A 21,819-nucleotide genomic window follows, 5' to 3' on the forward strand; every position below is an offset into this window, starting at 1 on the left:
TTCCATGACAATAACAGATTGAAATCTACCTTTTTTATTTTTTTAACCCTATGTTCTTCCTCTTCTACTTTCCGGTTTATCCTTCAAAAAAAAAAAAAGTATGCACATTTCCTTTCCTTTGTAAAAAGGGAAGCATATGATTAGTAAAAAGGGAGCACATAATTAGCACCGCCTTCTCTTTGGTTTGTTTTCACTTAATATTTTCTGGAGCCCACTCTCTATATCAATGTAGAGACATTTTCTTCATTCCCTCCCCCCAGCCCCCCTTTAATAGTTGAATAGTATTTTATTATGTAGGTATTATCAGCTTTTTTCTGCCAGCCTCCCTACTGAAGAACATCTGGGGGTGCTTGCAGTCTTTTTGCTATTACCAACCATCACTGTTTCCCCTTCCCTCCTGGTGTATTCCTTATGGAGTCCCACTGCCCCACTCCCACCTGGAAGTATGACGACTCCCCTCATATAGGAAGTAACCCCAGGAGTATCTTTCATTCATGCAACGAACATTAACCGGGCATCTTCAGTGCGACCAGCGCTGTGCTGGGAACACATACTCTAAGTCCCTGTCTCCGTGGACCTCACGGCCAAGGATCTAATCGAAAAACCCCACAAATAAAGGTCCAATGATAAATCAGACCACATGTGACACGAAGGAAAGGAACAGGGACCTATGAGAGGGTTTAACAGGCGGATTTCGGGACGGAAGGCGGGAAAGCAGGCCTTCGCGGAGGAAGTGACGTTGATGCACAGACCCGAAAGATGAATGGGAGTTAGCCAGGCAGAATGGGTAAAAGGATGTTGCGGGCAAAGGGGACAGCATGTGCAAAAATCCTGAGGCGGGAAGGCGCATGGCGAGTTTGAGGAACCGGAAGGCCAGTGCAGCTGTGCGAAGTGGGGAACGAGCAGAGAGGCCGAGCCGGGGCCGGAGGGGCGGACGCGCCTTAGGGGCCACGTTGGAACTTTGCCCTGAGGGCACTGGAGAGCCACGGGTGGGTCCTGAGCTGGGGAAGAAACTGGGGTCCCGAACGTCACTGCTCCTCTTTCCTCGCAGCGCCCCAACCCGCCGGCCAGCGCCCCTGCCGCCTCAGGGTCCCTCCTCCCTTCGTTCCCGGGCCCCCACTCCACCCCCCGCTCACCGCGGCGCCGGCCTCCGTCCCCCTCGCGCCCCCTCAGCAGCGCCTCCTCACAGACGCCGCCGTCGCCATCTTCCGTTCGCCGCCGGGACACTGCGCACGCGCCGCGCACACAGGGCCGCCGGGAAATGGAGTCCACACTGCGGGCCGACCCCGCCCCTACCTCCTGCAACGCGAGAGGTCTTCCACCCTCCCCCAGACGACGCCGGGGCGTCCTTCACTTCCGGCTTTTGATTGCCATGCCTTAAGGGAAATGTAGTCCCTTAGCGGAGGCATTGGACGGAAAGGGAGGTAGAGGCTTCTGGGAAATGGAGTTCTTGGTAGTTCTGAGTCCTGGACGGCTGGTGTTAGAGCGGGCGGAGAGTCCGGGCGGCAAAGCTCCGAGGACCTGGAGGTGGTCTGTTGCCCCAGTGGAGTCTAAGCAGAGTCCTCGATCCCGTCCACCTTAGGTCCTGACCGTTTACGCAGTCTGGAGCCTTTCCAGCTGTCGGAAGCTTCAGTCTTCCAGTCCGTCCAATGGGAACGTGGGTTCGAGGGTCTCTTACAGTCCTTATGGTAGCATATACTGACCTCCGGAGTCCACAGCGCTCTGAGGCCCTTCTCCTCCGCCGCGGTCATGCTGGGCTCTGGCCATTCGCCCTCTCCTGTCGAGAAGATGAAGCCCGCTGGGGTAGAAGAGCCCCAGAGTTCTGCCCTCGGGGCCTTTAGCCTCGGCAGTGTTGCGCACCCGTCGCTCCCTCTCTTCAGCCACCTCCAGCTGTCGTGGCCCCGGGCTGCGGCTCCCGGCGCCTGAGGTCTGTCTCCGCTTAATCCCGCAGGGGGCGCCCCAGTCCGAGCGCGCCGCCCTCGGGGAGGCGGGAGGGGAGCCCGGGACGTGCGAGGGCGGGGGGTGGGGGTGTCCCAGCTATAAAGCGTGGCCGCCTCCCGCGGCGCCCAGGACGGCTGGGACCCCGGGCGGTCGGACGGGCGGGCACCGGTCGCAACTCGGGCCGTGCGGGCTGAGAGATCTGAAGCGCTCGGTTCCCCCCGGGCCGGAGCGGGGGCGGGAGGGGGCGCAGGCCCGGGGGATGCTGGGCTCGGTGAAGATGGAGGCCCATGACCTGGCCGAGTGGAGCTACTACCCGGAGGCGGGCGAGGTGTGTCCTCGGGGATGGCGGAGCGGGAAGTGGGGGGCATGAATCAGGGTGCGAGAGTGAATGGGGGCAAGGATGGGGTGTGGGATCCAATGGGGGCCCCAACTACAGTTGAGGAGCGGAGGAACTACAGACTTGCAGACCAGGTGTAGGAGTCCGGGATGGGGGACGAGGCGTGGGAGTGCGGTTTAGGCTGGTTGGAGCGAACGTTCAAACGGAAAAATTTAGGCAAGGGGCAGCTCATAGTTTAAACGTGAAGACTGGGTGCTGGGGACCCAAAATCCAAGGGATTAAAATGAAAAACAAAACAAAAACAAAGATAGAAATCCGAGTTCCAGGATAGGGGACAGAGCTGGGGGATTAGGAGGTGGGGTTCCAAAGCGGGTTGGGGTGGGGGGGGGAGGCCGGAGCTGAGAGATGGGAGAAAAGGTTCACCATTAAGGAAAGTCTGAGGTGGGAGCTCAGGGGTGGAATATAGTTAAAGATGGGGCTTCTGGGGTAGAAATCAGTGTTGGGGTTGTGTGGTAAGCATCTCCGGGGTGATGATCTTAGAGTCAGAAATAGGGATTGGTGCTCAAAGTTAAGAGATGGAGGTGCTCAGAGATGAAACATGGTTTGGGAGCCTGGAATAACAGGTGGGTGAGAGTTGGGGCTCAGAGAGATGGGGGCCCAGATGGGGTCAGAGTTGGGAACCTGAGAGCAGATGTGAGCAACGGCATTGTCAGGAGAGGGGTCAGCCTCCGCCCCCCATCTCTATTCATGACCCTTACCCCTCCTGACCGAACTTCAGTGGTTTAATTGTTTTTAGAGACCCTCAGCAGGGATACTCGGAGGCTGGAGGGTTTCAGATTTCACACCCCTGCCTTCCAGTAATCTCCAGTAATTGCTAATGTCCTCACTTGTCCCATCTCTGACAAGGCTGCCCTTGGAGTAGGGGGCAGGGTGTATCTTAATTCCCTTACCTCCGCCGAGGGAAAGTCCTTCCCCAAGTCTAACTCCCATTCCCACTACTGCAAGTGCTCCTCTTTAGCTTGTTCTTTCCATAGTCAAGATTGTGAAATGGCAGAGGGAGGGGTCCCAGTAGGAGGGTTATGGGGGTCCGGACATTTGGGTTCTTAACCTGGAAGGAGACTTTGGGTTTCAGGTCGCAGAGGGACTGGAATGTGTGAGATCTCCAAGGATTCTGAGATCTGGGGGTTTACAAGGCGCCCCACCATGCCTGAATTCTGGGTCTGGGGTTTGAAGCTTGGGCTGGGACTCCTGGTTCCCCAGGACTGCAGGGCTTGGCAGAGTGCCCAGGAGGGGCCAGTCTTGGGGCTGTGGAGGTGTGAGGTACACGTGGGATGGGGCAGGCTGACCAGGGAAGGGACTGGGAGTGCTGAGAGTTGGAGGTGTCACTTGTACAATAGGGAAGGCAGAGAACCGGTGGGAAGTGGAGGCGCTCGCAGGTAGTGGCGGGTGGCAAGGGGGTGGGGGTGGGGGGGTGCCCCAGCAGAGAGAGTTCAGAGTCTAGGGACATGATTGAAGAAGGCCCAACTACAGATCTATGTTTGCGGGGGGGGGGGGGGGGGGGCACATCTTTAAGAAGAAAGTTGTATTGGTCTAGAATGGAGGAGTTGCTATGAGGGCACAGTCTGAAGTTTAAGAACTTGTGTGGAAACTGTCAGAAATTGAGGGACAGTCTAGAGATGATTAGCATTTGGGGGCATATTTTGGAAGAGTTAACATATAGGGGGCCGGAAATGGAAATACTGTGTCCCCAGCCTTCCCATGCACTGAGCCACCTCCTCCCCCCGGGTCAGAACAATAGGGAAAGAAATATCTGCACTCATTCAGCAACTAAGAACTAAGAGGGTCCCCAAACTGCTTCTTGCTCACAGCACCCTCCTGCTGGGGTGATTGACACCCCCGGTCAGGCTCCCTGTCGGGAAGGAAATTGGAAAGTTAGCACCCTGGGGTGTCCCCACTGACCTCCAGTTTTCACAGATCAGCTGGTCCAAGTTCTCCCCCCCCATTTAGAGATGGGAACTCAGCAGCCACTCCAAGTGTGTATGTGTGGGGAAGGGGGAGCTGCTGGAGGATCTGGACTGGGACTGGGACTAGAAACTAGGCTTCTGGCTTCACATGGCCTTCCTGTGCTCCCTGTCACACCCTCCCCCCAGAGACAATAAGGAAGTGAAGAGAGAGAAATTCCAGCCTCCTGGGATGGGGGTGCCGGTCCCTGAGGGCTTCCCCCCAATCTCTGCCCCGCCCTGGCAGGGGAGATCCGGCTCACACCCGGACACTGGGGGTTCATCCCAGCCCTGGGGCGTGGGAAAGCCAAGGGTGGATTAGGGCAGCTGGAGTGCTTGAGGTCAGACCTCAAGGAGGACTTCCGGGTGGGTGGGGACTCAGAAAAGGAGAGTCCTGGGGTCCCAATCAATCTTCCTCTTCGATCCAGTGGAGCCTCATGGAGTTGAAGAATTGGAGTGGGGGTCGCAGAGGGATTTAGGAGCTCTCTGAGTCTATTGCCTTCCTTCAGCTCTGAAGGACGCACTTCCCTTATCCTGGGGAGCGGGTAGAATCAGCCAAGGTGGTGGTGGGGACACCAATGCATGGAGAAGGGGTACCTGTGACTCCAGTTTCAATGGGAGGCTTCTGGGAGGATGATGCTGAAGCAATGAGATAGAGGGACAGATATGTGCTGAGGGGAAAGAGACGTGGCCCAGGAGTGGGGCAGAGAGAGATAGGGTGGGGGGAGAGAGAAGGGGTTGGGGAGAGTCACAAGGAGGGAAAGACTGGGGAGGGGGATTGGGGAAAGAGGAGAGAGAAACAGGAGAAGGAGGGGAAGACAGAGGGGCAAGAAAGAGACAGGGAGAGACAGGGATGGCGGAGAGGAAGCTTGGATGGAGACTGGGAGTAGAGAGGAGGAGCAGGGAGGTACTGAAACAGGGAAGGAGGTGGACAGTTAGGTACACACGGAAACAGATGGGAGATTCAGAGACGGGAGATGAAAGAAAAGTGCGTGAGAGAGAAGAGTTTCTCTGCCTGCACTCAGATGAGAGTTGGTTGCTACCTGTCCCTGAGTCTCTGAGTGACCCCGGCCATTCCCTTCTCTCTCACGACCTTGGGACCTGCAGATCCTTACAGTGACAGGGGACAAGACAGAACCCGCTGACCCACAGCAAAGGTGGCTCCTGCTGGAAAGATAGCTGTACCCCCCGCGTGGGGAGGGAGCAGGGCACACTGAGGGGGAGGGGAGGGGTGGGGGGAGCCATTGTCGGACTGAGGGAGAAGGGATGGTGGACAGTGGGCTGAACAGGTAAACACCACAGCGAGGGAGAAATCACCACCCGTCATGCTTTCTGTTCTCCGCATTTTCTCTCGTTCATTTCCTGCTAGACTGTCAGGTCTGTGAGGATCGCTGTTTCTGTCTTGCTTTTGTTTTGTGATCCAGAGCCCTGGTCTGGAGTCAGACTGCCTACATCCGAATCCCAGTTCTGCCCCTTTCTTACTGTGTGACCCTGGACAACCTCTCTAGGCCCCAGCTTGCTCAGTTATACAGTGCGTGTCGTCACAGCGCGGTTGTAAAGTTTGAAATGGAGACCTTTTCCTGTGAAGTGCTCGGAGCAGTGCTTGGCACTACGTAGGGGGACCATATAGATATTTGTTGAATGGATGAAAGAGAGAGTGGGTTACTTACAGAGACCTAGCCATGTCTACTGTATTTCATTGAGCTAAGATGCACGTCTTTCATTAGAACATTTCTGAAAATGGCATGGGTTTTACAATCAATGGTGTCTAGGACTGGCTGTTTTTTTTTGCCCTCCTTACTGGTATCATTCTTACTGGTACTTAAAATAACATTACAGCTTACAAATAGCAATGCCTTAGATGTAATGATATATGGGAAAGAGATGATGTAGATGAAGCTGAGACGTGTGATTTCTGATACTGAAACATTAAAAAAATTTTTCTTTAAGTTTTATTTATTTAAGTAACCTTTCCACCCAACATGGGGCTCAAACTCATGACCCCGAGATCAAGAGTCGTGGGTTCTTCTGACTGAGCCAGCCAGGTGCCCTCCTCCCCTCATCCTGAAAAATTTTTGGCCTCTGATAGCTGTGATTCTATAACCTGACAGGGTGATAGAGCGTACCCAAATAGAGGGTATGGTTAGATAAGTGAGGAATTTTTGATTTTTTTGGTTTCAGGACCTCTTTTTTTTTTTAAGATTTTATTTATTTATTTGACAGAGAGAGATCACAAGTAGGCAGAGAGGCAGGCAGAGAGATGGGGGGGAAGCAGGCTCCCCGCTGAGCAGAGAGCCCGATGCGGTGCTCGATCCCAGGACCCTGAGATCATGACCTGAGCTGAAGGCAGAGGCTTAACCCACTGAGCCACCCAGGCACCCCGAAAATACAGATTAATTAATTTTAAGATTTTATTTATTTGAGAGAGAGACAGAGACAGAGATTGAGAGCATGAGCCGGGTGGGGGTTGCCGGGTCGGGGTTGCCGGGTTGGGGTGGGGAGAGGGAGAGGAAGAAGCAGACTTCGCCACTGAGCAGGGAGCCGGGGATCATGACCTGAGCTGAAGGCAGACGCTTAACCGACTGAGCCACCCAGGCGCCCTTGGGTTAATAAAACTAACAGTTTTTTAGCATAAATACTGTGTTTTTATTCATAACTATATTTCCAGGGGCCCCTGGCTGGTTCAGTTGGTAGAGCAGGCAACTCTTTATCTCAGGGTCGTGAGTTCAAGCCCCATGTTGGGCGTGGAGCCTATTTAAAAAAAAAAAAAAAAGTAAAATAGAATAACTATATTTCAAAACCTTTAGTGTGGGGAGTGGCACTGTTACACTTTTGGCAAATCTCTTCAGTGTCTGGTTCAATAGGAGACAGCGGGATTCTTATGGCAGGTTCTACATTTGGCCTGTTGCCATGTCCCGTGTCCGGTGGCCTCTGGAGAAGTCCACTGTAACTCCTGAGACACAGTGAAAAAGGCTAGTAATTTCCTAGCATTACAGGCAAATAGTTCTGACCTCCTGGACACCCTGAAAGGGTCTCGGAGACTCCCCAGGGTGCCCCGGACCCCCACTTAGAGAACCACCTAAAGCATGAACTGCAGTATAGGGAGCTTGGGGGATGGAAGATGAAGTTGGGGTGGGGGTACATTAGTATGGGGAAGAGAGAGAGACTTCTAGAGACAGGCATCTGCGGACACCAGTAAGGATGGGGGAGGGGACTTGTAGAAGGGGCAAGACAGACAGATGGACTGACACACAGTGGCGGACACACTGGCGACCCTTTGCTGATCAGCAGAGTGGCGACTCACTGACCTCCCCCCCATCTCTTTTTCTCTCCTTGCAGGTCTACTCGCCAGTGACCCCAGTGCCCACCATGGCCCCCCTCAACTCCTACATGAGCCTGAATCCTCTGAGCGCTCCCTACCCCCCTGGAGGGCTCCCTGCCTCTCCGCTGCCCTCAGGACCCCTGGCGCCCCCAGCGCCCGCAGCACCCCTGGGGCCCACCTTCCCGGGCCTGGGGGCCGGCGGCGGCAGCGGAGGCAGCGGCTCAGGGTACGGGGGTCCGGGCCCCGGGCTGGTGCACGGGAAGGAGATGCCGAAAGGCTACCGGCGGCCGCTGGCCCACGCCAAGCCGCCGTATTCCTACATCTCGCTCATCACCATGGCCATCCAGCAGGCACCGGGCAAGATGCTGACCCTGAGCGAGATCTACCAGTGGATCATGGACCTCTTCCCCTACTACCGGGAGAACCAGCAGCGCTGGCAGAACTCCATCCGCCACTCCCTGTCTTTCAACGACTGCTTCGTCAAGGTGGCGCGCTCCCCAGACAAGCCGGGCAAGGGCTCCTACTGGGCCCTGCACCCCAGCTCAGGGAACATGTTTGAGAACGGCTGCTACCTGCGTCGCCAGAAGCGCTTCAAGCTGGAGGAGAAGGTGAAGAAGGGGGCTGGCGGGACCTCCACCCCCAGGAACAGTGCAGGGCCGGCTGCTTCAGCCGCCGCCCCTGCTGCTACGGTCACCTCTCCCCCGCAGCCCCAGCCTCCAGCCCCTGAGCCAGAGGCCCAGGCCGGGGAAGATGTGGGGGCTCTGGACTGTGGTTCACCCCCTTCCTCCTCACCCTACTTCACTGGCCTGGAGCTCCCCGGGGAGCTGAAGCTTGACGCCTCCTACAATTTCAATCACCCTTTCTCCATCAACAACCTGATGTCAGAACAGACGCCAGCACCTCCTAAGCTGGACATGGGGTTTGGGGGCTATGGGGTGGAGAGTGGGGAGCCTGGGGTCTACTACCAGGGTGTCTATTCCCGCTCTCTGCTTAACGCGTCCTAGCGGGGGTGTGGGAGCATGGTGGGTGGGGTATGGCTATAGCTCACACCATTGGGCACTTGGGGCCTGATCCTCCCGGTCACACTTGGCTCGCCCCGTCAGTTACCATCTTGTTTGGTCTATTACTGTGGTGGCTGCAGTGTCTGAGGGCACCGGATCCATCCTTTGGGTACTGTGATAACTGCCATTGACATCTTGGTGGGCCCACTGGGTTCTACCAAGACTGCCATTTTGATTGATGTTATTAGTCCATCCATTGGGTGCTCTGATGGCTGCTACCTGGGATGACATCTCAGTTGGCCCTTTGGACATGGTGATGGACATCCTCTTGGCTGACCCTTTGGATGGGATGGTGATACTATTCCAGTGACATCTTCTTTGGCCCGTTGGATGCTGTGATCACTTCTTTTTTGGTTGACTTCTTGGCATACTGGAGGGCCAGTTGGCCATCATCCTGCATAACATCTTTTTTTGGGCACGTTGGGTGCTATGATGGCCACCATCTTGGTTGGCTGACATAAACAGTGTACCGTTGTGCACCGTGACAGCTGCCACAGCCCCTGGGTTGGCCATTGTCATCACCGTCTCTTTGGTGTGAGTTGAGTGAGGGATGGAGGTGAGGCTACTCCTTGGTTTTTTCTGGAGCCCATTCCCCCCTCTGGTCCAGGGGAAACCAGAAAGGACTGGCTAGGGTATGGGGAATTTCTACTGAAGTCTGGTTCTTGCCTGGGAAGCGGGATACTGCCTGTGTTGGACCATTAAAGGCACTGTTTCTGCCTCTCACGGAATGTCTCTTTTCTTTGGAGGGCGGGCCCTATGGGGCTTCAACACCTGAATTGCCATGTCCCTGTCCCCTGTCCCCTCTCCCGCCCACCCCCAAGAGCTGGCTGCCTCTGGGGGAGGGGTTGGGGGAGGCATCGACCTGACCTTTGGCTCTTTGCTGTCCCTGACCCCAAGGACAGTTTGCTCACAGATAGCAGCCCCTGCAGCTCTGGGGCCAGGGCAGGGGGAGGTGGCTCTGCAGGGGCCAAGGCCATCCCCCTACCCCCACTCCCCAGACACACACCTTTAACTCTGAGGCCCAAGGAGCCCAGGGGCTGCTCGATTTTTGGTTAAGCTGGGGAGGAGGGGAAGGCACAAACAAGGTGTTAATTGAAGGAGATGGTGTGCCTCTGTGTGTGTGTGTGTGTGTGTGTGTGTGTGTGTGTGTGTGTGTGTGTTGGGGGGACTGGGCCTCCATGGGTCATAGGATATCACTGTGCCCGCTGGGGTCTCTGTGGCCCTCCCATTGTTCCCTCTGGTTTGTATCCCTCTATTCTGTGGGTTTGTTCCACATTCTGGGTGCTTGCTACCTATCGGTGTCCTGGGATGTCTTACGGTTTCGTGTGTGTGGTTCTCTTTGTCCTCCTACCCCTGGGTCCTGGTGGGTCTGCCACTGTTAGGCACAGGTCTTCATGTCCATCTGTCTGCATACCCACCACCTCAAGGGGTCTGTGTGGGGCTCGATCCATGTTGCAAGCCTGCTTGTCACTGTGTGTTCTGTGTGCACCTCTGTTAGTCAGTATCCGCCTGTATGTTTCAAGTGTTTCAAAGGGTCTGTCCGCGCTTGGGTGTTATGCCTGTCACCTCTGCATGGGGGGTCGGTAGTCACTTCAGCAGGCAGGTGTGTGGGGAAAGAGCTCCGTCCTCCTTGGGGGGCTGTGGGCCCCTAGGGTTAGTGTCTGGGTGTCTCTGTTCCTCTGGGGCTCTCTCTAAGCTCTGAGTCAGGTCAGTAGCTCAGATGTTCTGAGCGCATGGCTCCGGGAGGGGCGGGGGAGACAATGACCAGAAGCCGAGGCTCAGGAGGGAAAGGGACTGGGCCAGGGTCACTCAGCCAAGTTAGGGCAGCTGGGTGGGCTTGGTCTCATTTTGTCTTTTCCTTATTTGGGGTTTGCTTTTCTTGGTCTTTTATTCTCTAGCAGCTAATTAATTTGTTCATCAGACCAAGGGCTGCCTGTTTATGTGTGTGTGTGAGAGATGTCTCCCCCAGTTTCTGTGTGTCTTTCTGTCTCCTAAATGTCATCTCTCTGGGACACTCTGTCCTTAGTCCTCTCTCTGAGCTTTTGTCTCCTCCTGGCTTTTTTGAAAACCTTTGCTCATCCTCTGTAGCCTACCTCTTACACGGTCCGCCTTGGGCTTTCTCTCTCATTCACTCCCTTGTGTTGACTCTATCCTTTCCTCCTGTCTCTGGGCTCTGAATGTCTCTGTCCCCTATCTGGGCTCTGAATGTCTCTGTCCCCTACTTGGGGACTGTGACTCCCTTCTGGGTTCTCCCTCCCCCCTCACCCTAACTACGTTGGATGTCTGGCCTTGCTCCTCCTTCTCTGTTCTCCAGCTCCCAGAGTTTCTGCCTCTACCTGCCACTTCGAAGGCCAGGCCCTCTATTTCTGTCCGGGTGCCCGCCCTGCCGGCTGCGTGTCACCGCCACCCCCCCCCCCCCCGCCCCCTGCCTTGCTGGCTCCCTGTCAGCCGTCAGCCATCCCACCGGCCTCGCTGTCCTGGGCAGGCCGGGGAATTCCTCCTGGTTCCTGGAAAAAACAACTGGGGCCGAGAGAAAGGCCCTCAGTCTCCCCGGGCGCCTGCCCCCCTCCCTCGGGCCTGGGGGTCTCTCCCTGAGTCGGCCGGCCTGAGGCAGGAAGCCCTGCGGTTTCTGGCTTCTCCCAGGCGGCCTCCGGATCTGGCCCCCGCCCCCCGGCCAACAGCCCAAATATTATTCTGCAGGAGGAGCCGGTGGTGGCGGGAGGAGGCCCAGGCTGAAAGAGGCTTTCAGGGCAGCCAGGCCTGGGGCTTCCTGTCCCCAGGCTTGGGCCTCAGGCCGCCCCAGTAGGGACCTCAGGTGGCCGGAGGGGCGGGTGTTGTTGTAGGGTCCTGGAGGGAGGGTGGGGCCATCCGTCAGGGTGTCTGGTGGCCACCAGCTCGGCTGGCGTGGGCAGGTGTCACCCCCCACCCCAGGGACAGCCGGCTGATGTCCAGCGTGGAAAAGTACCACGGTCAGACGTGGGGCGCATGGACAGACATGAGGGTGCCAGGGATCGTGAATGGAGGGATAGCCATGGGGACACAGAGAAGCCGGCCTTGGGTTGGGTGAAGCTGGACAGAGCCTGGCGGGCCTGAGGAGACATGGTCCAAGGGAGGGGCCCACGGGTGGAGAAACAGAGGGCCAAGGTAGCGTCCTAGCTGTGGACAGAGGTCCCATGACATCAGAAGGCATGTGATAACAATGCTGGAAAGAGAAATGCTAATAGTGGCTTTTAGGGCTTATCCTCTGTCTGGCATTGTGTGAGCACTTGATAGAAAAGATTGACCCAATCCTTCCCGCCCCCCCCCATTTTATTATTGGTGAAACTGAGGCAGGATGAGGTAAAGCTACTTGTCAAATCACAGGGATAGTGTTGGAGCGGGGGTGGGGGGGGAGGGACCAAGGACTTGAACCCCGGGCAGTCTGGCCCAGAGTCAGTGCCCTTAACCACCATGGTGTTTGGGGAAAATGAGAGCGGTGACCGCACCGTGGGGCCCTGGGGTCCTAAGCCCTCTCTCAGAGTCAGCCCCATTCCCCGCCATGACCTGTTCCAGGAGGAGAGAAGCATTCCCAGGAGAAGCCAGCAGTCCTGGGCGGGTGAGGGTTACAAGTGTGTCTGAGTGTGTGTCCATGTCACTGGTTGTCACACATCTAGCTTGGTGTCAGTGTGTTGGGATCCCAGGGCCACAGTCTTCTGTGTTACCCGTGATGTGTCTCTGGTCCTCGTATCCGTGTGTGTTGCATCTGCCAGTCTGTCACTGTGTCCTCTCTGTCACTGTTTGTGTTTTGTCCTTGGATCTCTGTGCCTTGCCTCCTGTTGGCCTGTCCTCGTAGCCTGATGTCTGTCCTTGGTGTGTGTCTGTCACTGGCTCTGTTCCGGTGACTCTGTCCCCGGGTTCGGTGGGTCTGTTTATGTCTCTGTCACTCTGGGTCTGCCTATATCTGTCCCTGTTTGTCACCATGTCTGTTCCCCTATGTGTCACCAGCTACCCAGTGTCACCGTATGTGTTACTCACCGCCCAGGCCACAGGTGGGCGTGTCGGGCCCACTGGTGCCAGGGCGGGGGCCCAGCCCGGCCCACCCTCGCCTGCCATGGGCCAGGCTGGGTGCCTGTTTGCAATGCCTGCCACAGGTAAACACTGAGATCCGGAACCCAAGGGCCACCTCCCTCCCCTCTGCTCCCTGCCCCTCAGCCTGCCCCGGACTGGGCTGTGCCCCAAAGCCCCCGCAGGTGCTGCCCCCACACTGGAGGCGTGCTCTGGCCCACCCCTCCGCCACGGTCACAAGCATCCCAGAGCCCCCAGCCCTGGCCCGGCCCTGTTTGTCCATCTGCTTCTCTTTCTCTCTCTCTTTTTGGGTGTCTCCTGGCCTCTCTCTGTTCCTTTCTGTCCTTACCTCCTCTCTCCTGAGTTACTCTGCAGCTTTGCCTTTCTCTGGAATGACCCTCGTCTCCATTCTGTCACTGTCCCTCTACCTCCCCCCTTCTCTGTTCTCGCTCAGTGAAGTGTCATTTCCCCCTCTTCCTGGTCTGACTCTGGGTCTCTGTCTGCCCGTCTTTCTGGAGCTCTTTCGTGCTTTTTAAGTTTCTCTCTCTTCCCTTCATTCCCTGTGTCCCTCTCAGCCTGCGTCTGTCAGGCTTGGCCACTCTCCGTGTGTCTCGGAGCACCCCCAGCCCCCTGCAGGATCAGACTTCTGCCATCCCCGGGCCCTTAGGGAAGTGTGTGGCCCCCACCCCCTGCTCCCCAGCCCGCTGGTATATATATAAATGTAGATGTACATATTATTTATATCTGTACCCGGGGGCAGGAGGGGCAGACACTGGGGCCTTTGTATAGCCGCTGCCCGCTGCCTGCCTGCCCGCCACTCCTCTCCCTTCGTCCCTGCCACCCGCCCGCCTCCACTCCCCCCTGCCCCACAGAAAGGTTCCTGTGGGGCCTGCCAGCTTCCTTTGCCTGAGGTGTGAGTGGGCACGCCACGGGCGAGGCGGGCAGGGGGGCCTGGGGACTTTTCCAGCTCTGGGGAAGCTTTCTGGGTGGGGAAGAAATGGGACTTCTCAGCCAGCTGCTGTCTGCTGTCTGCGTCTGTTGTCCCTGGGCGTCCCCGGGTCCTCACCTGGCTTTTGCCTGGGAGTCTGTCCACCCATCTAATGTCATTCTGACTTCTTCTCTGTTGGCCTGGGGCTTATTCACTTGTCCCCACACTGCATACTGTTGTTGGGCATATGTGCGAGGCTGTCCGCAAAGCCCCAGACACAGAGCAATGAGATGCTGTCCATCCCGGCTGATTCTGGGCCACTTCTGTCTCATTTCCTCCGTCTCTTTACCCAGTGCTTGAAACCCTCCATCCGTCCTCATGAAAATAGAATCTGAAGCCTTATCATGGCCTACGGGGCCCCCAAGTCTCCCCCACCATCACTCTGACCTCATTCTTTTTTTTTTTTAATCTTCTTTTTAAGTCATCTCTACACCCAACATGGGACTCGAACCTACCACCCTGATATCAAAAGTCGCACACTCTGCCGACCGAGCCAGCCAGTCTGACCTCATTCTCACACCCCTCCTCTTTGCTACACTGGCACTGGCCACCTGGCTGCTTCTGGAACAAACTAAGCAGGCTCCCGCCTCAGTTCCTTTGCATGTGCCATTGCCCCGGATTTCTTCTGGCTTACTCCCTCATTTCTTTTAGTTTTCTGTCTGCTCCTCAGCAAACCCTTCTCTACCTCCTTCTTTACAGCAGCAACCTCCGTCACTCTCTAGCCACTTCCCCTGGTTTACTCTTTTTTCTTAGGACTTACCGTTCCATGGCTGTCACATTTTATGGATCTGTCTCTCCTACCCAAATGTCAGCTCCGTGAGAGGAAGGGCTGCATTCTGCTCCCTGCTCTGTCCATTGCACCCAGCACACTGCTTGTCCCACAGAGGATGCTGAATAAATATTTCTTAAAGGAAAGGAGCACATTAATCTATCCACCCTTTAAACTCTGTGCTAGGTAATGCCAGGTTCGTAGTGGTCACTGAGACAGCCTTGGCCCTGCCCTCGTGGGGCTGACAGTCCATTCCCCAATGATGATACAGAATGTGCAGGGTCTGTGAGAGCCCAGAAATGGCAACTGATGCAGCCTGGGAGGTTAAGGAGGCCTTCCTGGAGGAGGTGTCAGCTCAGCTGAGACGTGTGTAGGACAAGTGGGAATGAACCAGGCCTTGTCTTGGGGACCAAGCGATCAAGAGAAACCCAGCCTTGCCTTTCTTTACAGATCTCCATTCTCTCCTTCAGTCTCATAGAACTTGAGTTTGAAGAGGTCTTAACTCTAGTTCAAACCTATACCTTTCCCTGATTTAAGTCTCTCCACCTTTCTCCCCCTCTCAAGTCCTCTCTCTCTGAATTTCCATCTCTTCTCTCTCCCTCCTTCAAGGTCCCTATTCTTGGCATGTCATCTGTGTATCTCAGTCTCTCTGAACATATCTGGGAATTTCTCTACTTAAGTCTTTTCTGAATGTCTGTCGGTCTCTCTGTGTCTACCTCATCTCCCCCATCTCAGTGGGTCTCTGAGCTCTCTTGCCCCTCTCTCTGGGTCTCTGTCTTCTTCCAGTGAGCTGGTCTCTTTCTACCTCCCTCTCCACCTCTGTTGTTTCCCATCTCTCCATTTCTCCTTTCTGGAAGTCTCTTCACCTACTCATTGATCACCCCCATCAATCCAGAAGCCCTCCACTCTGGCCCCACCCTGGCACGGTGGTGGTGGGGTGGTAGGAAAGGGGACTGAGCCAGCCCCTCACACCCACACCGGTCAGGCTGTCTGCTCTGTTAATGGTTAACTCAACCTCTATCTAGAATACACACCGGCCAGGCTGGGGGTGACTCCTCTGCCCACCCCCCCCACCAGCTGTTCTTAAAGGACCAGGTGTCCTCCGCAGCTCTTCAGCCCTCACGGGGGACCCCACTGTCTGGAGGCGTCTTGTCCTGGGGATGGAGGAGGGGAAAGGGGAACTACCCAGTGGTATGGGGGGGGGAGGGGATTGCAGAGCTGGGGGAAGGGAGGTCACAGGCTAGCCTCAGGATGGGCTGCCAGGCCTGGAGCCCCATCCAGCGTCTCCCTTGCCCCAGGCTTATCGCCTGGTATATTTAATCAGGGGTGGTTTTCCCAGCCCTGCCCAGGGCTCAGGCTGGCAGTACCAGGGGTGACAGAACACCTGAGACCTGATGCCGGGGGTGGGGGGGTGGAGGAGGGGATGGGACCCCTCCCCTCCCCAGCCCAAGAATTGGGGGTTTAAGAGTGGCAGGTCCTCCAGACCCAAAGTCCCCGGGGGTCTCTGATATTTGGGATTTGAGGCATGTGGGTCTGCAAGATAGGTGTGGGACACGTGTATAGCTGAGAAGATGGGCCAAGACTTTAGGGTCTTCCAGATTTAGGTAACAAAACACCTAGGTTTCTGAGATCTGGGGCAACCTGGAGTCTCAGGACAGTGCTGCGGCTCACTCCCCATCTTTCCATCCATTTGCCATGGCACCCCACATTCCCCCTTCTCCGCAACCTCCACTTTGGGGTAGCAGAGGGAGACCGCAGTGGTGGGGGCTGAGCCCTTGGGGCAGCCCCCTCCCCTTAACCCCTGCTTTGCCGCAGCCTGCTCAGGTCCCGCCCCTTGACGCCAGAGAGCAGGAAGTCCTGGTTAATGATCAGCCCATCGGGACAGGTGCGGGACAAGGCCGCACACATCAGAGGCGGCCGCGGGGGCTGTGCCTTTTACCCTGCCAGTCCTGGTGTCCTAGATGGCCACCGTTGAGACTGGTCTCCCTAGATGGACGCGAGGAGGGCAGTTCAGGGCACCACCAGAGGCAGGAAGCAGTCACCTTGTTTCCAGGGATTCTGTTAGTGTACCCCATGGAGGTGAATTTCCTCTCTTGTAGGGCAGTCCCTCTAAGAAATGCAGCTTTAATGTTCTGCCTTCTGAGCAAGAACTCACTGCCCATCCCTTCTTGGAAGCCTCCTGATGCCTCCTTCCCCTCCCCTCGAGGGCGCTGAGTCCCCCACATCTTGGGTAGACACAGGGGCTGGACCAGAAGGGAAACCTCCTTCCCGAGCTTGGCTCTGGCTGAGCCTCAGTTCTGTCATCTGGAAAACGGGCAGACGGCTAGAACGCTTGAGGAATGGCCGGCATGCCTAAAAACAGCCAACGGCCCGCCTGAAGGAAGGGCGCCACCTGGAGGCTACAACGCAAAGTCCTTTCCTGCAGGGATCAGTTCGGTCCCAGAGGGGGCGCAGCATCTCACACAACTAGGACCAAGAAGGAAAAAAAAAACCCCATCTTTCGGTTTATTGAAGGAGGAAAAGGGGGCGGGAGAAGGGGGGCAATAAAATGCTTTTGCTTGGTTTATAAAGAGCGAGATTTCAGGAGGCCCCTTCTCAAGGAGGAGGGGGGCACCTCTCCCCCAACTACAAGCAGCAGCAAAGCCAAGCCAAGGAGGGGAGAGGAAAACTGGAGGGGCCAAGGGACCCCACACAGCCCCTCGAACAGAAGCCACAAGCTTTCTCCCCCCACCCTCAATGCATCTACCCCAGGGGACTCATCTGGGATGAGGAAGGGGGTATGTACACAAGTGGGGGTAGCACTGGGCTGGGCGGGGGAGGGAATAATTTATCCGCAGCAGCGGTGGGTAGCAAAGGGGTGGGAGGCAGTAGACTGGTGGCAGTGGTGGCCTAGGGGTCCCGTTCTTTCTTAACCTTGATGTCTCCAGCAAGGATAGTGGCGATCTCGCCCTGCATGAAGGCCCAGGGGACAGAGGAGCCCACCAGGGGGCACTTGTCTCCACTGGGGCAGTACACCTCCCCAGCAGGGCCCTGTGCCTTGATGAATTCCCGTGAGCAGGGAAAACAGAACTTGTGTCCGGGCACTGAGGGGCACTGGACGAAGTGGGTATCTTCCAGCCGCTCCCGGCACAGGGTACAGCACAGGGGTGCCCCAGGGGTCGCCCCGGTGCCGCCACCACCCCCGCTAACAGCTTCTGCCCCTGCGGTGGGGCTGACTTCCGCCTCACCGTTGCGGGCCACAAGACGATGCTGGGCAGGAGGCTGGGCTGTGGACGAGGCTGCGGGGCTGGCACCCCCGGCACGCACAGGGCCCCCACCCCCGCCAGGGTCCTTGGGGGAGTGGCCCAGGGCCTCCGCCACGTTCTTCAGGGCGGCGATGGGTGAGGGCACCCCAGGGGCGTCGGCGGAGTACGGGCCACCCGGGGCTACCCAGTGCCGCTGCTGCTGTTCCTCGGTGGTCATCTTCCCAGCCGCCTCACCCTCGGGCTCGGGGGATGCCTTGCGACGGCGTGGCGTGGGCGCCAGGTTCCGGGACGGGGCTCGCGGGGGTGGACCACAGAGAGCTGCAGGGGCTGCCTCTGGATACTGCTGGGGCAGGGCCTCTGCGGGAGCTGGCTCTCGGAAACTGCGGACACCGTCGGTTAGCAACTCCCCCAGCTGGCGCCATTCCCCTGAGCCGTGCCTCCGTTCATATTCGAGGTACTTGAAGCCTGATGAGGCCAGAGCCTTGCCCGGCTCCCTCAGGGCATCATGAAACATCTGGCGAGCCACGGCCAGGACTCCTGCATACACGTTGCCAGAGCCACAGGGGTATTCGGTAAAAAGCTTCAGCTCGAACTCATAGCCCGGCGGGCGGGCAGTAGCATCAAAAGCGAACACCCGTCCCACCAGCCCATGATCCTTCTTGAAGCGGACATTGAAGGGGGCACAGGCCGACAATGCCAGCAGCTGTTCCCGCACAGCTTTGGGGCGCCCGTGCCACTCCTCCGCCCGGCCACGCATGGCCTCGTTCAGTTCTGCCAGACAGTCCGCATTCCTCTGCTGCTTCTCCTTCTCGAAATCGGAGCCAAAAGCCGGACGGGCAGGACTCAAGCCGGGTGCCAGCGTCAGGCCTCGGCTTCCCAGGCCAGATACCGCAGCTGCCAGCAGCCCGGGGGGCACCAAGCTGGGCATGGAGCCAAGCAGGGCCCTCCGCGCCCCCTCCGCCACGGCCTCCTCGCGGCCCAGCCCATTAGCCAGGCGAGACCCCAGGGTGTACTCCAGGGCGGGAGAGGGCAGGGGGAGGCGGCCCGACGATGTGGCTCTGTCATAGCGGTCCGGGCCAGAGATACCACCGCCTGTTCCTGACGGCTGGGGCTGGGCCTGTGGAGGCGGTAACTGAGGCCCCTGGGCAGAGGCCGCAGCCAGGTCCTTAGTGGTCGGGTGCTTGAGGGCGGGGGGCCCGGGAGAGCGGCCCTCGGGGAGCACGTGGCTGCGCTTGAGTTGGCGGGCAGCGTCGATGAGCAGCTCGATGCGATCCGCACCCTCGAAGTTCACGCAGCCGCGACACACTGCCTCGCTGAAGTCCCACACCATGGCCCACGGCATCTTGGGCAGGTCGCACAGGTAGCACCACTGGCGGCGGGACGCCGCCACGGACGCCATGACCCCCGCGCGCGCGCCGCTGAGCCCCGGCGTTCCACCCGCCGCCGACGTTCGATCCGCGCCGCAGACGTTCGATTCGTGTCTCCGGGACCGCGCAATCCACAGTCAGGCCTCCGACTCGGCCTCCCCGCCGATCCAGGCCCGGCCCCCCTTCCCCGCCCCCTGGGCCCTAAGCCTTTTTCCTCACTCCCGCCTCCTTGAAAAGCCTGTTAGAGGCACTTCGGCGCCCCTGCCCGGTCTGGTCTCCGGGCCGAGGCGCACAGCTCGGGCCCCGGAATGGGCCGCGGGCGCCGCCGCCTCGGGCTCCCGCCGATCCCGCCGCCGCCGCCGCCGCTGCAACGGCCGCCGCCGCCTCCACCTCCTTCTGCCCCAGAGGCCGCTTCGCAGGGAAAGTTACATAACGCGCCGGCAAAGCCTTCTGGGAAACGTAGTCCCGCCGGGCCCGATTCTTAAAGGGGACGGCTGGCGGCGGAGAGCTGGGCTGGTAGCCTCTCCGACGCGCGAACCCTACGATTCATCTCGGCGAGGCAGAGAGTTCCACGCGCTCGGAGAAGCTCGGGCACAGGGCTTGGGGGCGGGGATGAGTTATGAATGGTCACAGCTATCATGGATTCAGAAATGGTAGGAAATGGACATGATTCCGGGCGTCTAGTTTCTGTTCTGACTTGCTGTGCAGCTTTAGGCAAAAGTCTTGCTCTTTCTGAGGCTCAATTCCCCGCCCATCAAAGGTGGGCCAATGTCTGGTTAAGGACGCAGCAGCTCCTGGGGCGGGGAGGAGAGGCCCTGATTGGATGGTTTCAGGGTAGGGGACGGAAAGCTGGCAACTGGGAGAGGGAGGGTTCTGCTTGGCACCCCGTTTGCCTCCAATGTTGCGTATCATGGGGCCGGAAGCAGCCGGAGAAAGAGGAAGAACGAACGCCTCTGCTCCAGGCCTCTGCCACAGTTGCCTCATCTATTAAAGAGAGTGGTCCAACGCTCTCGAACTCTGTTCCATCTCTGCCGGCGCGCTCTGGTCTACAAAGGGTTACACTGTGTTTCTCCCCAGCTCCCCACTGCCACTTCACTACAATTCCCAAACTGCTCTGCCGGGAGGACAAACTGACGCACTTCCGCTGCCTGGGAGGCGGGGGGAGGCCTTCCAGATTGCCGCTGTCTCCTACACCCGGCTCAATGTCTGGGGGTTTTAGGTTTTTGGGGGAGCACTGCGTTAAGGGAATCCTCACCCTCTACTGACCGCTAATTTGGGGGAAGGGAGGGAGGCCGAGGATGGTCAGCAAGAGTTGTAGGGAGTAGTTTTTCTCCAACCTCCAGTGCTTACTACCTGATCGGACCAACCAGGCTTTGGGGATACCCCCACCCCATCCCGCCCCCGGGGAGGGATTTCTTCCCAGCATCGGGAACAGTGCGAGTCAAGCTGGAAGAGGAGGGAGGGAGGGAGGGACAAGTCTCCAGGTTCTAACTCCCATCACCCTCTTCCTCTCTCTTAAGCCTGGGTCCGTGATAACTCAAAAATATTTGAATGACTTGTCAGACTTGCATTCATTAGTGGCTTTCAAACTAATCGGACTACTCCCTCTCCCACATCCCGGTGCAATCCTAGCTGCTGATTTTGTTATCCAAACACCGCTGTCAGCTTCACAATTTCGCTTAACATCTGTATTATTTTCTGGAAATTGACTCCCTTAACAAAAAAAAAAAAAAAAAGAAGAAGAAGAAGAAGAAGAAGAAGAAAGAGAGAGAGAGAGAGAAAAAAAAAGACTATCTACTTTTGCCTCATCCTAAGCAATACAGGCATACCTCGGAAATACTGTGGGCTCTTTCCAGACTACCCCAATACAGCAAACCTAGCAATAAAGCAAATATCACAATAGAACAAGTCAAATGAACTTTTTGGTTTTTCCAATGTATCTAAAAGTTTACACTATGCTACCATGTCCAAAGAAACAATGTATAGGCTTGAATTTAAAAATATTTTATTGCTAAAAAATGCTAACCATCATCTGAGCTCTGAGGTCAGTGATCCCAGAGCGCCATAGCAAATGTAATAATAATGCAAAAGTTGGAAATACTGCACGAATTACCAAAATGGGACACAGATACACAAAATGAGCAACTGCTGGAAAAATGGCCCCGACAGACTTGCTTGATGTAGGGTTGCCACAAACCTTCAACTTGGAGGGGGAAAAAATGCAGCATCTTAAAGGAAAGCACAATAAAACGCGGTATGTCTGTATTATGGGCAGAAGTGCAGGTTTTTTGGGGGGAACTAGCTACATTTTAATCGTTTAATACCACGTAAGAGCTATTAAAAAGGCCATCCATATGGACATGGGTGGCTCAGTTGTTTAAGCGTCTGCCTTTGGGTCAGGTCATGATCCTTGGGATCAAGGAGCCACATCAGGCTCCTTGCTCAGCAGGGAGCCTGCTTCTCCCTCTACCCCTCACCCAGCCTGTACTGGCTCTCAAATAAATACATAAAATCTTAAAAAGTAAAAGCAGCCATTCACATATCACCGAAAATTGCCTTTAAGCAATTCTTCAGTAAAAACTAGTTGCGGGGGGTGAGGTCTAGAGTTCTGGCTGGGGTCCAGCTTCAGGTCAGCTGAATTGCGATTGGCCCCTGACAAGTTTAGTGTAAGTCTCTAAACTCAGGAAAAAAAACATAGACCCCCCCGACTAGAGTCTGCATTTCACTGGGCAGCCTCAAGTTAAA

At 56.8% G+C, this 21,819-nt stretch overlaps 3 protein-coding genes across 3 annotated transcripts in view; 1 reads left to right on the forward strand and 2 right to left on the reverse strand.

Moving 5' to 3' along the window:
- SYMPK (symplekin scaffold protein) overlaps positions 1-1,288 on the reverse strand; it is a 35,184-nt gene extending 33,896 nt beyond the window's left edge. The window contains exon 1 of the mRNA XM_047711058.1: positions 1,137-1,288. The gene's annotated coding sequence lies outside the window, so the exon portion shown is untranslated. The remainder of the gene's footprint in view (positions 1-1,136) is intronic.
- A 750-nt stretch (positions 1,289-2,038) lies between these two features.
- Positions 2,039-9,369, forward strand: FOXA3 (forkhead box A3). Its single transcript, XM_047712559.1, has 2 exons — positions 2,039-2,269; positions 7,618-9,369. Exons 1-2 carry the CDS (start codon positions 2,201-2,203, stop codon positions 8,602-8,604), a joined length of 1,056 nt encoding a protein of 351 aa, XP_047568515.1. The 5' UTR covers positions 2,039-2,200; the 3' UTR covers positions 8,605-9,369.
- A 7,567-nt stretch (positions 9,370-16,936) lies between these two features.
- IRF2BP1 (interferon regulatory factor 2 binding protein 1) lies at positions 16,937-19,759 on the reverse strand. The gene has a single exon (XM_047711553.1). It carries the CDS (start codon positions 19,104-19,106, stop codon positions 17,352-17,354), a length of 1,755 nt encoding a protein of 584 aa, XP_047567509.1. The 5' UTR covers positions 19,107-19,759; the 3' UTR covers positions 16,937-17,351.
- Between the last annotated feature and the right edge of the window lie 2,060 nt (positions 19,760-21,819).

Source organism: Lutra lutra, chromosome 17 (assembly GCF_902655055.1).
Source record: "Lutra lutra chromosome 17, mLutLut1.2, whole genome shotgun sequence".
NCBI classification, from domain to species: Eukaryota; Metazoa; Chordata; class Mammalia; order Carnivora; family Mustelidae; genus Lutra; species Lutra lutra.